The sequence below is a fragment of the Lathyrus oleraceus genome, chromosome 3 (assembly GCF_024323335.1).
Source record: "Lathyrus oleraceus cultivar Zhongwan6 chromosome 3, CAAS_Psat_ZW6_1.0, whole genome shotgun sequence".
Lineage (NCBI taxonomy): Eukaryota > Viridiplantae > Streptophyta > Magnoliopsida > Fabales > Fabaceae > Lathyrus > Lathyrus oleraceus.
The window spans coordinates 42,548,589-42,564,372 of record NC_066581.1 but is presented as its reverse complement, the minus strand read 5'-3'; the positions used below and the strand labels follow the sequence as shown (position 1 = coordinate 42,564,372).

The 15,784-nt window shown below is 39.9% G+C and overlaps 1 protein-coding gene across 1 annotated transcript; it reads left to right on the top strand.

Annotated features, from left to right (window-relative positions):
* Nucleotides 1-339: 339 nt before the first annotated feature.
* LOC127129546 (uncharacterized) lies at nucleotides 340-1,479 on the top strand. The gene is made up of 2 exons (XM_051058703.1): nucleotides 340-1,040; nucleotides 1,191-1,479. The coding sequence occupies exons 1-2, from the start codon at nucleotides 340-342 to the stop codon at nucleotides 1,477-1,479; spliced, it is 990 nt and encodes a 329-aa protein (XP_050914660.1).
* Nucleotides 1,480-15,784: the final 14,305 nt, after the last annotated feature.

The window sequence follows — 15,784 nt, the reverse complement described above, 5'->3', positions numbered from 1 at the left end:
ATAAGAGATCTGGTAGAAGACAAAGTGATTACCTTGGAACATGTGGCAACTAAACTACAACTTGCTGACATATTTATAAAGGCTTTGGATGCTACTCAATTTGAAAATTTACGGGGAAAGTTGGGAATATGTCTTTCTGAGGAATTATAGCAACTAAGGATGTTAGGAATTTATTGTTTAATATTTCAAATTATTAAACAATTGAAAGTGTGCTCTGATTGGTCAACAGATAATAGTTATTTCACTTGCAACAAGCGTTACTTCTTCCACTCTTTCAACTTTCATTCACGCAAGCATCCTCTCAGAGAAATTTTTCATTTCGTCTCTAAGATACTCATCATGTCTCAACAATCCAACTCTTCTCCTTCCAAGAACATGCCTTGTTCTCCTAGCGCTGAACCAAGCAACCCTAACAGAGAAGATCCTGTTACTGACTCTATGAATACCCCACATGCAAGAAGACCTAAAGAAACTGTATCAGGCTTCTCCTCATCCATCGTTCTTGAGGGACGAACCAAAGAAGGTTCCAGGTATGTTCACAATGCCATTGCCACTATAGTGACTGGAATACTGTCTGGAAATCATGAGGTCCCTGGGGTTTCCATTCCCTTAAACACTATTGGACCTGATAGTGTTGCTGATCAAGAAAACACTGAGTCTTTAGGAAAGAATATCTCTAATGATGTTGAGCAAACTGATGCCCATAAGGAGTCAAATGTTGACAAACCCTTAGATAATGTGGCTGGTGAGGAAGTTCATGTCACTCATGATGTTAGTGACAACCCTAACTGTGAGGCTGAAACAGTAGACCTGGAGGAATTTTCTGATAATGAGTTGTTGTCCTCTGTCCTCCCTAGCATAGCCAAAAGGGTTAGGACTAGGAGAGAAAAGAAAACCGTGGCTCAAAGGTCCCCCAGAAAGAAGATTGACGTTCCAACCTCTTCCAAGACAACGATGGCAATCGAGAGTTCCCTCAAGAGGAAAGTTCATGGTTCAACCAAATCTTGGAGCAAAGTGGTGCCCAAGAAAAAGCAGACCAAGTTTGTTGTTGTTGAGTCTGACTCAGATGTTCCTTGTAATGTCTCTGAAATTCTGTCAAAGAAGAAGCCAACCACTAGCAAGCTTGCAGCTAGTGTCCCTGAGGTACCAATTGACAACATATCTTTTCATTTTGCTTCAAGTGTAAACAGGTGGAAATATGTTTATCAGAAGAGGCTGGCTTTGGAAAGGGAATTAGCTCAGAATGTCCTAGACTGTAAGGATATTATGGATCTTATTCAAGAGGCTGGTTTAATGAAGACTGTGACTCAGTTTTCAAAGTGCTATGAGATGTTGGTAAAGGAATTTATTGTTAATTTGTCTAAAGAATGTGCTGATGGCAAGTCTAAGGAATTTAGGAAAGTGTATGTGAGAGGAAAGTGTGTAAATTTCTCTCCTTCAGTGATCAACAAGTATTTGGGAAGGCCTGATGAAGCTTAACCTGAGCTTGAGGTGTCTGGCAACAAAATATGTCAAGTCATCACTGCTAATCAGGTAAGGAAGTGGCCTCTCAAAGGAAAATTGGTGGCAAGTAAACTCAGTGTCAAGTATGCAATGCTGCACAAGATTGGAGCTGCTAACTGGGTGCCCACCAATGATAAATCTACAGTTGTTGTAATGCTTGGAAAGTTTATATATGTTGTTGGAACCAAACCCAAATTTGACTATGGCTCCTATATTTTTTATCAAACTTTAAAGCATGCAGGAAGCTTCAGTGTGAAGGGTCCTATAGCCTTTCCTTCTCTCATACGTGGTATTGTTTTGAATCAGTTTCCAAACATCTTAACTGAGAATGATTCTGTGAAGAAAAGAGACAGCCTTATGTCTTTCAATCATAAGTTATTCCTAGGTACCCATGTCCCTGACATTGTCATGACATCAGGTGAGACATCACGTGTAAGCAATCAGCCAGGTAAAGCTGCTGTCATTGCAATGCTCAAAGAAACCTGCAGGGAATTAGAGGCAAGGAAGCTGAACTTGGAAAAATTGATTAGCTCTTTGGAGATGACTGAAGGTGATGTGCTAACTGATGGTGGAGAATTTGGTGAAGTTGCTGCTGTTGCAGAAGAAGCTGAAAGGCAAGGTGAAGAGGGAGAAGCATATGCCAGTCCTGATGATGGCACAGATGATGATGCTGACTCTGAGTCAGATGACTAGAACATTTCTTGTGTTTCTGATAATTGCTTGTATTTTTATTTTTTTTGGTCTGTAATATTAAGTGTTTCTTTGGCAACATTTTTGACAAAAAGGGGGAGTAACACTTGTACCCCAGGATAACACGTTTTTTTGAAGTTGAAGGTCCTCTAAACAAGAGGTTATGTTATTGTTTGCTCTCTGCTTGATCTTCTCTTGTGCTGCTGCTGTTTGAAGTTTAACTTCTATGTTTGCTAAGTGTATTAGCTAATTTGATTCTCTGCTTGGATGTGTGCTTTCTGCTGCTGTGAACTCTGTTGTGATGCCAAGTTGTTTTAGCCAAAAATTTGCCAAAGGGGGAGTTTGTAGATGTTTTTGATTGGCTGCATTTTATGTTAAAACACTTACTGTACTTAGATGTCTTGACTGATGTCATGACATGCTTAAGTAGTATGCTGCAGGATTAGCTAATACATGATTTACTGGATGTCAAACTGAATGTTATGACATTCATTCATGACAACATTTTCTGGATGTCAAACTGAATGTTATAACATTCATCCCTGACAGTAGATGCTAAAGTATAGGCTAATTTTTCTATTATGTTTCAGTATTTATCTCATGCTGATTTTCAGGAAACTAACAGCTGTGCTAAAATTAAGAGATCTAGCATATAGCCTATTTGTTAGCACCCTAATGTGTGGAAATTAGGTTAATGTGCTTAACCCTAATTTTATGAAATTCAAGTTCAAGGCCCGAGTACTGCATTATAAAAGGATGGCAATCCTACTTTCAGCAATTCAGTTATTTGAAGCGTGAAGAATTCAATATATCATTGTTGTACTTTCATTGTGTCTTGAATTAGGTTTTACTTGTGAGCCAAGCAATTATCACCTAGATGATTGCATTGGACTAAGGTGTTTATTGAGTTGTAATTGTTGTGTCACTCTAAGCTTTTAAGCGTGAGTGTTGTGTTTCTTGATTGAAGCTTTTAAGCACAATCAAGAGTTGTTTGAAGTATATCTTCACCACTGACTTTAAAATTCTTAATGGTTGTAATCACTACTGTGATTGAGGGGGAGTGAGTAGATACTCAGGTCTTAGTTTAGATTGAAATTGCATTGGGTAGGTCTTAAGTGGTAGGATTAAACTGGTGGTTTAAGTCCTGAATTAATACCTCTTATAGTGGATTTCCTCTCTAGCTTGGTAGCCTCCAGAGTAGGTGTGTTTGTCACCGAACTGGGTAAACAATTCTCTGTGTCATTTACTGCTTTTTACATTTACTTTCTGCATACATTACCTGTCTGCGCATAATTGGATGTCATAACATCCAGTGTGACATCGATAGTCTGTTACTAGAATTTCAGAAGCAATGACGTGTTGATCTATCATACTGAATTAACAATCGAGGTGTGTTTGACGGTCTGGAATTGGTGCATTAGGGTCCATGACGGCACAAGGGTTGTGCCATCAAAGAGTTATACGATTAGGGTTGTGACTGCGCAAGAGTTGTGCTTTAAAGTATCAAGTGTTGATGCGAAAAACGACGTCGATTTCAAATGAATTGTTCATTAAAATTTTGCGTCGGGGCGCTGCCCCCTTGACCACCGTCCTCTGACCAGGCAGTGGAACCCCCGGCTAACTCTGCATAGTGTGATCGGTCGCCAAAATTTAATTTGGTTTTGATTAATTAATAGAATTTAAATTAATAATAATAATGTGTTTATTATTATTGTCTTGTGGTGATCGGTTATGGCCTTAGTTTTCCTTTATTTTGTTTTGGGATTTTAAAATACGACCTGTGTGTCGTGCCTCTCTTTTAATCTCTTAATGTAACTTCTTTTCTCATCTCACTCCCTCGTATGTAAAACGAGTTTATTTTATGTAATGTAATGTTATGAAGAAAGAGAAGAATACAATATCAAAGGAGGACAACCTTGAAGATCTTGCTTGGAGAAGCTTAGATCGTTATTAGGTTAGCTTAGGTTCTCTCATTGGCTTGGGAGAACAATTGCGCTAGGGGGCATAACTGTTTCATTATGTATGTTGATGCATGTGAATGTATGTTGATACATGTGAGAGACGATTTATATGATAAATAAGTCGGTGAGATCAGAATAATTGCAAATTCCCTCAAATTAAATATTAAGTTTATGCTTTCCAAGATTTAGCACTCATCAAGACTAGTATCGAATAATGTAGGTTTCGCCTACGCGAGGTGCATATTCTATATTAGTAAGGTGTGATGGGATAATTGTAATATCCAATTGCCAAAACAATGGGTCAAACTTAACTAAAAAAATTATAATAAGATTATATATGTTTAGAAGCAAGAGTTGGAAATGATCCATGTGATGGATTTGAATAAGGAGTTATTCACCCAACTAAAGTATTCGAGAGTTGTATTAGATACAATTGGAAGGAGTTCCTACCTAAATAACCTAGTTTTGTGTAATCCGCCTACGCGGACTTAAAACAAAGTGAAATGTGGATCTCGACCCACTAGAAAATCTTCCAACGGGATTTTCCGAATCAAAAGGTGAGGGTCATTTGTTTTGAGCAAAATAGTGGGAGCATATTTAATTAAAGGCATAATTAAATATGTTATTGATACTTATATTTTCATTATTTTCATGTAGATTACCATGACAACAAACACCTCTAACAACATTTTGCAATCAATCCTTGATAAGGAAAAATTGTATGGGACAAGTTTTCTAGATTGGCACCGAAAACTGAGGATTGTCCTCAAACATGATAGAAAGCTGTATGTCTTGGAGAAACTTGTTCCTGAAGAGGAACCTCCTAGTTCTGCACCTAAGGCATAAAGAGATACTTATAAGAAGCATGTCGATGATGCCAATGAAACTGCTTGCCTCATGCTAGCTACTATGAACTCAGAGTTGCAAAAGCAACATGAGAACATGGCAGCGTTCGATATGATCGAACACTTGAAGATGCTCTATCAAGAGCAAGAAAGGCATGAAAGGTTTGAAGTTTTAAAAGCCCTTTTTCAAGGCAAGTTAGATGAGGGATCCCCTGTAGGTCCCCATGTGCTCAAGATGATTGGGTATGTGGAGAACCTTGAGAGGTTGGGTTTTCCCCTCGGAAAGGAACTTGTGATTGATTTGATCTTGCAATTGTTTCCAGATAGATTCAGTCAGTTTGTCCTTAATTTCAATATGAATGATATGAACAAATCTCTTCCTGAACTGCTAGCCATGTTAAGAACTGCTGAGCAGAATCTGAAGTCAAAAGGGAAGTCCATTCTGATGATCGGAAATGGAAAGAGACAGAACAAAAGACCCACCAAGCAGGGTGATAAAGGGAAAGGCAAGGAAGTTGCCAAACCCAAACCCACTGCTCCTGCTTTGAAGCCTAGTGGAGGCATAGAAAAGGAAGACACCCGCTTCCACTACGGTAAGACCAGACATTGGAAGAGAAACTACCCAAAGTACCTGGAAGATAAGAAGAATGGAGTAGAGACTTCAACTTTAGGTATTTTTGTTATTGAAATTAATTTATCTACTTCTGCATCATGGGTATTAGATACTGGATGCGGTTCTCACATTTGTACCAATGTGCAGGGGCTAAAAAGGAGTAGAGATTTGGCAAAAGGGGAAGTTAACCTACGAGTTGGCAATGGAGCAAAGGTTACTGCTTTAGCTGTAGGAACTTATGTATTGACTTTACCTAGTGGTTTAATAATTCAGTTAGAGAACTGTTATTATGTACCTGCAATTAGCAGGAATATTATTTATGTTTCTTGTTTAGACAAGTTTGGTTTTTCATTTATAATAAAGAACAATTGTTGCTCCATTTATTTGAATGATATATTTTATGCTAATGCACAAATGAACAATGGACTATATCTCCTTGATCTTGAAATGCCTATTTATAACATTATAAAACCTAATGAGTTAAATCTAATTTACCTTTGGCATTGTCAGTTAGGCCACATAAATGAGAAACTCATTTCCAAACTCCATAAAGATGGACTCTTGGACTCTTTTGATTATGAATCATATGAGACATACAGATCTTGTTTAATTGGAAAGATGACAAAGTCTCCATTCACAGGAAAAGGTGAAAGAGCTAATGATCTTTTGGCCCTCATACATACTGATGTATATGGACCACTAAATACCATCCAGAGGAGGTTTTCAGTACTTCATAACATTTACTGATGATTTCAGTAGATATGGTTATGTGTATTTAATGAAACACAAATCAGAGTCCTTTGAAAAGTTCAAGGAATTCAAGAATGAAGTACAAAACCAACTAGGTAAGAATATTAAAACTCTTCGATCAGATCGAGGTGGTGAGTATTTAAGCCTAGAGTTTGATGACCATCTGAAAGAGTGTGGGATCCTATCCCAACTTACTCCTTCTGGAATACCCCAATGGAACGGTGTATCTGAGAGAAGAAATCGAACCTTGTTTGACATGGTCCGATCCATGACGAGTCACACCGATCTTCCAAACTCCTTTTGGGGACATGCACTATTGACATCATCTTACACACTTAACCGTGTTCCATTCAAAAAGGTTGAGAAGACACCATATGAGATATGGAGTGGTAAGAAACCACATATGTCTTACATGAAGATTTGGGGTTGCGAAGTTTATGTGAAACGACAAATTTCAACTAAACTTGAGCCCAAATCTGACAAATGCTTATTTGTGGGGTATCCTAAAGAAACAAGAGGGTATTACTTCTACAATCCTTCTGAGGGCAAAGTGTTTGTCGCTCGAACTGGAGTTTTCCTAGAAAAGGATTTTATTTCCAAAGGAATCAGTAGGAGGAAAGTAGAGCTTGAAGAAATTCAAGAATCATAAATCATTGATACACTTATGGAGGAATTAGAGCAGGAAACACAAGTAGTTGTGGAAGAGCAACCTGCTCAAGTAGAACAAGACCGGCATAGGTCAAGCAGGATACATCACCTACCTGAGAGATATGGATATCTCATAACTGATGTATTACTCATGGATCAAGATGAGCATGTGACCTACCAAGAGGCTATAACTGGTCCTGAGTCTGAGAAGTGGCTATAAGCCATGAAATCTGAAATGGATTCCATGTACACAAACCAAGTTTGGACCTTGGTAGAGCCTCTTATAGGAGTTAACCCTTTAGGATGCAAGTGGGTCTTCAAAAAGAAGACTGACATGGATGGTAAGGTACATACCTATAAGGCAAGACTGGTTGCAAAAGAATATAAACAAATTCATGGGGTTGACTATGATGAAACCTTTTCACCAGTTGCAATGCTTAAATCTGTTCGGATTTTACTTGCTATCACTGCATATCATGATTATGAAATATGGCAGATGGATGTCAAAACTGCTTTCCTTAATGGGAATCTTCTTGAGGATGTGTACATGACACAGCCTGAAGGATTTGATATACCAGAAGAAGCCCAAAAGATATGTAAGTTACAAAGATCAATCTATGGATTGAAGCAAGCTTCCAGAAGCTAGAATCTTCGTTTTGATGAAACAGTAAAACAATATGGATTCATCAAGAACGAAGATGAGCCTTGTGTCTACAAGAAGGTTAGTGGGAGCATGATCGTTTTCCTGGTATTATATGTAGATGACATATTACTCATTGGAAACGATGTCCCTACCCTGCAACAAGTAAAGTCTTGGTTGGGGAAATGCTTTTCTATGAAGGACCTAGGTGAAGCAGCCTATATATTAGGAATCAGGAACTATAGAGATAGATCACAAAAACGGCTTGGCCTAAGTCAGAGTACATACATAGACAAAGTGTTGAGACGCTTTAATATGCATGATTCCAAGAAAGGATTCATACCTATGCAACATGGCTTGTGTTTATCAAAAACACAATCCCCTTCAACTAAGGAAGAAAGGGATCGCATGAATAAGATTCCATATGCATCTGCAATATGATCTATTATGTATGCCATGTTATGTACTCGACCAGATGTCTCGTATGCTTTAAGTGCAACGAGTAGGTACCAATCTGATCCCGATGATGCTCATTGGGTAGCTGTCAAGAATATCCTTAAGTATTTGAGAAGGACTAAGGACTCATTCTTGATATATGGAGGTCAGGAAGAGCTTGCTGTAATTGGATACACCGATGCTAGCTTCCAGACAGATAAGGATGACTTTAGATCGCAATCTGGTTATGTCTTTTGCTTAAACGGTGGCGCTGTGAGCTGGAAAAGTTCAAAGCAAGATATAGTTGTTGATTCTACAACTGAGGCCGAGTATATTGTTGCCTCAAGTGCAGCAAAGAAAGTTGTTTGGATCAAAAAGTTCATTAGTGAACTTGGCATAGTTCCTAGCATTGTGGATCCCATTGTCTCTATTGTGATAACAATGGTGCTATCGCACAAGCTAAGGAGCCTAGATCTCACCAACCATCCAAACACATACTTAGGCGTTATCACCTCATTCGAGAGATAATAGATAGAGGAGATGTGAAAATATGCAGAATACCTACACTTGACAATATTACTGACCCACTGACAAAGCCTCTTGCACAGTAGAAGCATGATGGCCATACTAAATCTATGGGCATTAGGGGTATGCCTGATTGGCTCTAGTGCTAGTGGGAGATTGTTGGTGTAATCCCTTGAAATTCTAGTTATCAGACTTTGGATGTCACACAGGTTGTTATGACATCCAATTCTGCACAGACAGAGATTATGCAGAACTTAAATGTAAGTGCAGTAAATAACACAAGTAATTGTTTACCCAGTTCAGTCCAACATGACCTACATCTGGGGGCTACCAAGCCAAGGAGGAAATCCACTATTAGTAGTATCAATTCAAAGCTAAACTCACCCGTTTACAACTTATCACTTAATCCCTACCCAATGCAATTTCAATCTTACACTAAGATCAGAGTTCCTACTCACTCCCCCTCAATCACCTCAATGATTACTACCTTTAATCAATATTAAATACAAGTTGAAGTCACACTTCAAACAACTCTTGATTGTGCTTCACAACTTTAATCAAGATACACAGCACTCACGCTTAAAAGCTTTGAGCGACACAACACTTACAACTCAATGAACACCCTATGCCACAGCAATCATCTACTTGATAATGGCTTGGCTTACAAGATACGTCTAATACAAGACTCACAAAAATACAGCAGTGAAGTATGATGGACACAAAATCTTCACGCCTCAAAATCCCCGAAACTGAATGAAGGAACGCCTTCCTTTTTATATTGCAGTACCTGGTCTTTTGCACCTGTATTCTCCTGAATTTAAGGTCACACGAGTTCCCATAAATTAAACATTTAGGTTACTAACAAATAGGCTATTTGTTAGGTTCATTAAATGTAACTTGGTTGTTGATTTCCTGGTTTTTCTCTAAGCTGTTGACTTCCTGAAGAATAGCCCAAGAAAAGCTGAAACAGAAAACTGAACAACCTACAATCTAGCATATGCTGTCAAGAATGAATGTCACGACATTCAGCTTGACATCAAGGTCCATATGCTGAGTCTGTTTTTCAGAAAACAGACTGTACAATTTTGCTGACCTGTACATGATCAAAATGACCATACTACAGTAACAGCTTACATTAATAAATGTCAAAGGTCCAATTTAACATTTACACATTTGGCCTTAAGTTAGTTCAGTTATTCTCTTGAAGAACAGACTAAGTAACATGCTGAAGTATAGCAGAACACTACTCTGTCTAATGTTCAATATATACTGTCCATGATGAATGTCATAACATCCAGTTTGACATTCATATAGTAGGCCTTCTGCCAGGTCTGGTTCTTCCTTGATAACCAGACTGCAAATGAATACTGAGTTCTAACAGAACACCAACTGTTCTATTCCTCAGTAGCTGCTGACAGGGATGAATGTCACAATCTCCAGTTTGACATCCTGTATTAGCTAATCCTGCAGTGACTACTCAAGTGTGTCATGACATCAGTCAAGACATCAGAGTACAGTTAGATATTCTAACCTACAATGTAGTCACATAAACATACCATGTCATGACATCAGTCAAGACATTAGTAACCAGTTAGTGTTTTACCATATAATGCAGCCAATTAAGCACCTACAAACTCCCCCTTTGGCAAATTTTTGGCTAAAACACTTTGATCCCCATAACAGAGTTCATAGCAGCGGAATCACACACCTAGCAGGAAATAAGCTTAGCTAATACACTCAGAGTGGCAGCACACTCACACACATGGAAGTTAAATAAAAACTTCACAAAGCAGCACACACAGCAGCTGCAGGGGAGGATCTTCGAATCTGTCAAGAACGTCTGTTTTCACAGACCAATCTGTTGTCTGGGGTATCACCTGTTACTCCCCCTTTTTGTCAAAAATGTTGCCAAAGTCAACAACATAAACAAAAAAAATGACAGACTTACAGACTTGGTTTTACTTCACAGTTTCAACCAAGTTAGTACCCACTTGATCTTGCTTCACAGCTTTGATCAAGTAATCACCCACTTTTGCTTTACTGTAGGTACAACCATATCAGATGCCATGACTTTGTTTCTGACATCCAGAACCACTCCTGCATGAACAGCGTCCTTGAATTCCTGCAGGTGCATAGGCCTTCTCACGTTAGGGTGTCTCCTTACCCTCTTGTTGCCACACTTGTTGCACGTGGTAAAGCTATGATCTGATGACCAATCAGAACATAGTTCCATTCCAAACATCAGTGATTGCTATAAGGTCTCAGAGAGACATATTCCCAGTTTGCCTCTTAAGTTTTCAAACTGAGTAGCATCCAGAGCCTTTGTAAATATGTCAGCCAGTTGAAGTTCAGTGGCTACATGTTCCAAAGTAATCACCTTGTCTTCCACCAGGTCTCTGATGAAGTGGTGTCTAATGTCAATATGTTTGGTCCTGCTGTGCTGGATGGGATTCTTGGAGATATTTATGGCACTGAGATTATCACAGAACAATGTCATGACATTTTGAGTGACATTGTACTCAGTGAGCATCTGTTTCATCCAAACCAGTTGGGAACAGCTGCTTCCAGCAGCTATGTATTCAGCCTCTGCAGTGGACAGAGATACACAATTTTGCTTCTTGCTGAACCAAGATATGAGATTGTCTCCCAAGAAGACACATCCTCCTGATGTGCTTTTTCTGTCATCAGCACTCCCAGCCCAGTCAGCATCATAGTACCCAGATAGGACAGGCTCAGACCCATGTGAGTACAGCAAGCCATAGTCACAAGTCCCATTGATGTACTTGAGAATCCTTTTGACTTGGTTCAAGTGGCTCATCTTAGGCTCTGCTTGGTATCTCGCACACACTCCAACTGCATAAGAGATGTCAGGTCTACTTGCAGTTAGATATAGTAGACTACTTATCATGCTTCTATACAAGCATTGATCAACACTAGGCCCTCCATCATCTTTGGTTAACTTCAGATGAGTAGGAGCAGGAGTCCTTTTGTGCCTAGCATTATCCATACCAAACTTCTTAACGATGTTTTTGGCATACTTGCTTTGTGAGAGGAACATAGAGTCCTCCATTTGGTTGACTTGCATTCCAAGAAAGTAGGTTAGTTCCCCAACCAGACTCATTTCAAACTCAGATTGCATCTGTTGAACAAAATGTGATACCATTTGTTTTGACATACCACCAAAGACTATATCATCCACATAGATTTGAGCAATCATGATTTTGCCTTCTTCATCCTTCACAAACAAGGTTTTATCTATTCCACCTTTTATGTATCCATTTGAGGTCAGAAATTCGGTTAACCTTTCATACCATGCTCTAGGCGCTTGTTTCAACCCATACAAGGCTTTCCTCAACTTGTATACATGCTTAGGTTGGTTAGGATCACAGAACCCTTTAGGTTGTTCCACGTAGACTTCTTCATTCAAGTAGCCATTCAAGAATGCACTCTTCACATCCATTTGGAATAGTTTAAACTTCAGAATGCATGCTACCCCTAACAACAATCTGATGGACTCAAGCCTAGCCACAGGAGCAAAAATCTCATCAAAATCAACCCCTTCAACTTGAGTGTATCCTTGAGCTACTAGTCTTGCTTTATTCCTAGTAATTACTCCTTTCTCATCAAATTTGTTTTTGTAGATCCACTTGGTACCAATGATGTTGGTCCCTTCAGGTCTTGGAACTAGTTCCCATACTTCATTCCTTTTGAACTGCTCAAGTTCCTCTTGCATGGCATTGATCCAGTACTCGTCAGTCAGGGCTTCTTTCACATTCTTTGGTTCAACCTTGGATACAAAGCAGGAATTGGAGCTTATTCCCCGTGACCTAGTAGTCACACCACTATTAGGATTCCCTATGATAAGATCCTTAGGGTGGTCTTTCTGAATTCTGATAGATGGCATTTTGGAGGTTGCATCTACTTCACATTCAGGAGGAGGTTCCTGTACTTCTTCAGACTTGAATGGAATGTCAGTTGAACTGTCAAGGAATGTTTCAACATCCTCTATGACATTGATCCCTTCCTATTTATCATCCACAATAACATTTATGGATTCCATCAGGACATTGGTCCTGTAGTTGAATACTCTGTAGGCTCTGCTGTTAGTAGAGTATCCCAGGAATATACCCTCATCACTTTTGGGATCCAACTTCCTTCTCTGTTCACGATCTGTGAGAATGTAGCATTTACTTCCAAAGATATGAAAGTACTTCACTGTGGGTTTTCTGCCTTTCCATATTTCATATAGAGTGGTGGAGGTTCCTTTTCTCAAGGTGACTCTGTTGTGGACATAGCACGCGGTATTCATTGCTTCAGCCCAAAAGTGCATGGGGAGCTTCTTTGCATGAATCATTGCTCTGGCAGATTCTTGAATAGTTCTATTTTTTCTTTCAACTATTCCATTCTGCTGGGGAGTTATAGGGAAGGAGAATTCATGACTTATTCCTTCAGACGAGCAAAACTCATCAAACTTGGAATTCTTGAACTCCGTACCATGATCACTCCTAATCCGGACCACACAACTGTCCTTTTCCCTTTGAAGTCTGATGCACAGTTATTTGAAGACATCAAATGTATCTGACTTCTCTCTGATGAAGCTTATCCACGTGTATCTGGAATGGTCATCAACCACCACGTAGGCATATCTCTTCCCACCAAGACTTTCAACCTGCATAGGTCCCATTAAGTCCATATGCAACAGTTCCAGAACTCTGGAAGTTGTAGGATGTCCCAGCTTTGGATGTGACATCTTGGTTTGCTTGCCCACCTGGCATTCTCCACAGACTCTTCCTTCATCAATGAGCAGGTTTGGGATTCCTCTGACTGCTTCCTTGGATATAATCTTTTTCATTCCCCGTAAGTGGAGATGTCCAAGTCGTCTATGCCACAGCTTCACCTCCTGTTCTTCCTTGGCTGAGGAGCATATTGTGGAAAAGTTAGAGACTTTCGGTTCCCACAGATAACAGTTATCTTTGGACCTGGTTCCTCTCATAACTTCCTGATTGTCACTATTTGTCACAATGCACAGCTCCTTAGTAAATTGAACATAGAATCCTTGATCACACAGTTGGCTTATGCTGATGAGATTTGCAGTTAGTCCTCTTACTAACAGTACATTATTCAGTTTTGGAACTCCAGAGCAGTCCAGCTTGCCCACACCTTTTATTTTTCCTTTGGCACCGTCACCAAAGGTCACATAGCTGGTAGTGTGAGGTTGAATATCCACCAGTAGATTTTCCAAACCAGTCATATGTCTTGAGCATCCACTGTCAAAGTACCAGTCTTCTCTGGTAGAAGCCCTTAGAGCTGTGTGTGCTAACCTAGCATACCATTGTTGCCTCTGGCTGGGGACATAGCGCTTGTATGTCTTATGCTTAGGTCTGACATGCGAGGCTTGGTTAGGAAAACCATGAATCCAGTAACAGAAGGCTTTGATATGTCCAAGCCTACCACAGTGGTGACACCTCCACTCCTGGTATTTCCTCTTCTGATGATCATTCATCCTAGTTCCCCGATGTTGAGACATTGGCTTTGACTTCCGCTTGAACTTCTGAACTTTAGCCTTTGGGCGTTTGTGTTCAGCTGAGGATCTTTTCCCAAATCCTAGGCCAGATTCAGTTCCAGACTTCTGTCCCACCTTTAGAATATCTTCCAAGGTGTCAGTTCCCTTGTTCATCATTCTGATGGATTTAGTCATCTGGTTCAGCTTGGAGGTCAGCAAGGCTATCTCACCATTTAGACCCTCTATGGCTGTCAGATGCTTCTGTCTCTCATCTTCCAGTTCCTGGATGATTTTCTTCTGCTTTTCTCCTTGTGCACAGACTTCTGCACTGGTGGTACACAGCTTCTTATAGGCTACAACAAGTTCATCAAAGGTCAGTTCATCTGCACTTGAGTCATCATCAGAGGCACAAACACTGGTTAGTGCAGTGACATGCTTGGCAGATTCTCCTTCAGATTCACTTTCAGAATCTCCTTCAGACCATGTGATAGTTAGCCCCTTCTTTTGCATCTTGAGATAAGTAGGACATTCAGCTCTGACGTGTCCATACCCTTCACAACCATGACACTGGATCCCCTTGCCTTGGTTGACCTTTTCTTCAGAAGTTGATCTTTTCCTAATGTTAGACGGGATGTTCTTGACATTAGGTCTCCCTCTTTGATCAATCTTCTTCACGAACTTGTTGAACTGTCTCCCAAGCATGGCTAAAGCTTCTGATATACTTTCATCACCTTCAGTATATCCTGCTTCTGACTCCTCTTCAGCATTGGATACAAAAGCTATGCTTTTGTTCTTCTTTTCAGCATTCTCACCCAAGCCCATTTCAAAGGTTTGGAGAGAGCCAATGAGCTCATCCACCTTCATATTGCAGATGTCCTGCGCCTCCTCTATGGCTGTGACCTTCATAGCAAATCTCTTAGGCAAGGACCTGAGAATCTTTCTTACAAGTTTCTCTTCAGCCATTTTCTCACCTAGTCCTCCAGAGGTGTTGGCAATTTCAAGAATATTCATGTGAAAGTCATGAATAGTCTCATCTTCTTTCATCCTCAGATTTTCAAACTTGGTGGTCAGCATCTGAAGTTTGGACATCTTCACCTTGGAAGTACCTTCATGAGTTACCTTGAGGGTATCCCAAACTTCCTTAGCTAGTTCACAGTGGTGCACCAGCCTGAAGATGTTCTTACTGATTCCATTGAACAATGCATTTAAGGCCTTGGAATTTCCAAGAGTTAATGCCTCTTGCTCCTTGTCCCACTCTTCTTCAGGAATCTGCACACTGACTCCATCTTCACCTGTCCTCATTGGATGTTCCCATCCTTTGTTGACAGCTCTCCAGACTTTGCTATCTAGAGACCTTAAGAAGGCTATCATACGAGGCTTTCAGTCATCATAATTAGAGCCATCCAACATGGGTGGTCTATTTGAGTGTCCTATATCCTTGTCCATGGTACTAGAAAGTAACTTCCCTAGATCTCACCCAGAAAATCACAGGCAGGGTTCCTGCTCTGATACCAATTGAAATTCTAGTTATCAGACTTTGGATGTCACACGGGTTGTTATGACATCCAATTCTGCACAGACAGGGATTATGCAGAACTTAAACGTAAGTGCAGTAAATAACACAAGTAATTGTTTACCCAGTTCAGTCCAACATGACCTACATCTGGGGGC

What these genes read in the sequence shown, in the direction of transcription:
- LOC127129546 (XM_051058703.1), top strand. Translation starts at nt 340, where the DNA reads ATGTCTCAACAATCCAACTCTTCTCCTTCCAAGAACATGCCTTGTTCT. An exon ending in CCCAAGAAAAAGCAGACCAA is followed by an intron (nt 1,041 to 1,190) that starts GTTTGTTGTTGT and finishes AAGTGTAAACAG; the next exon opens with GTGGAAATATGTTTATCAGA.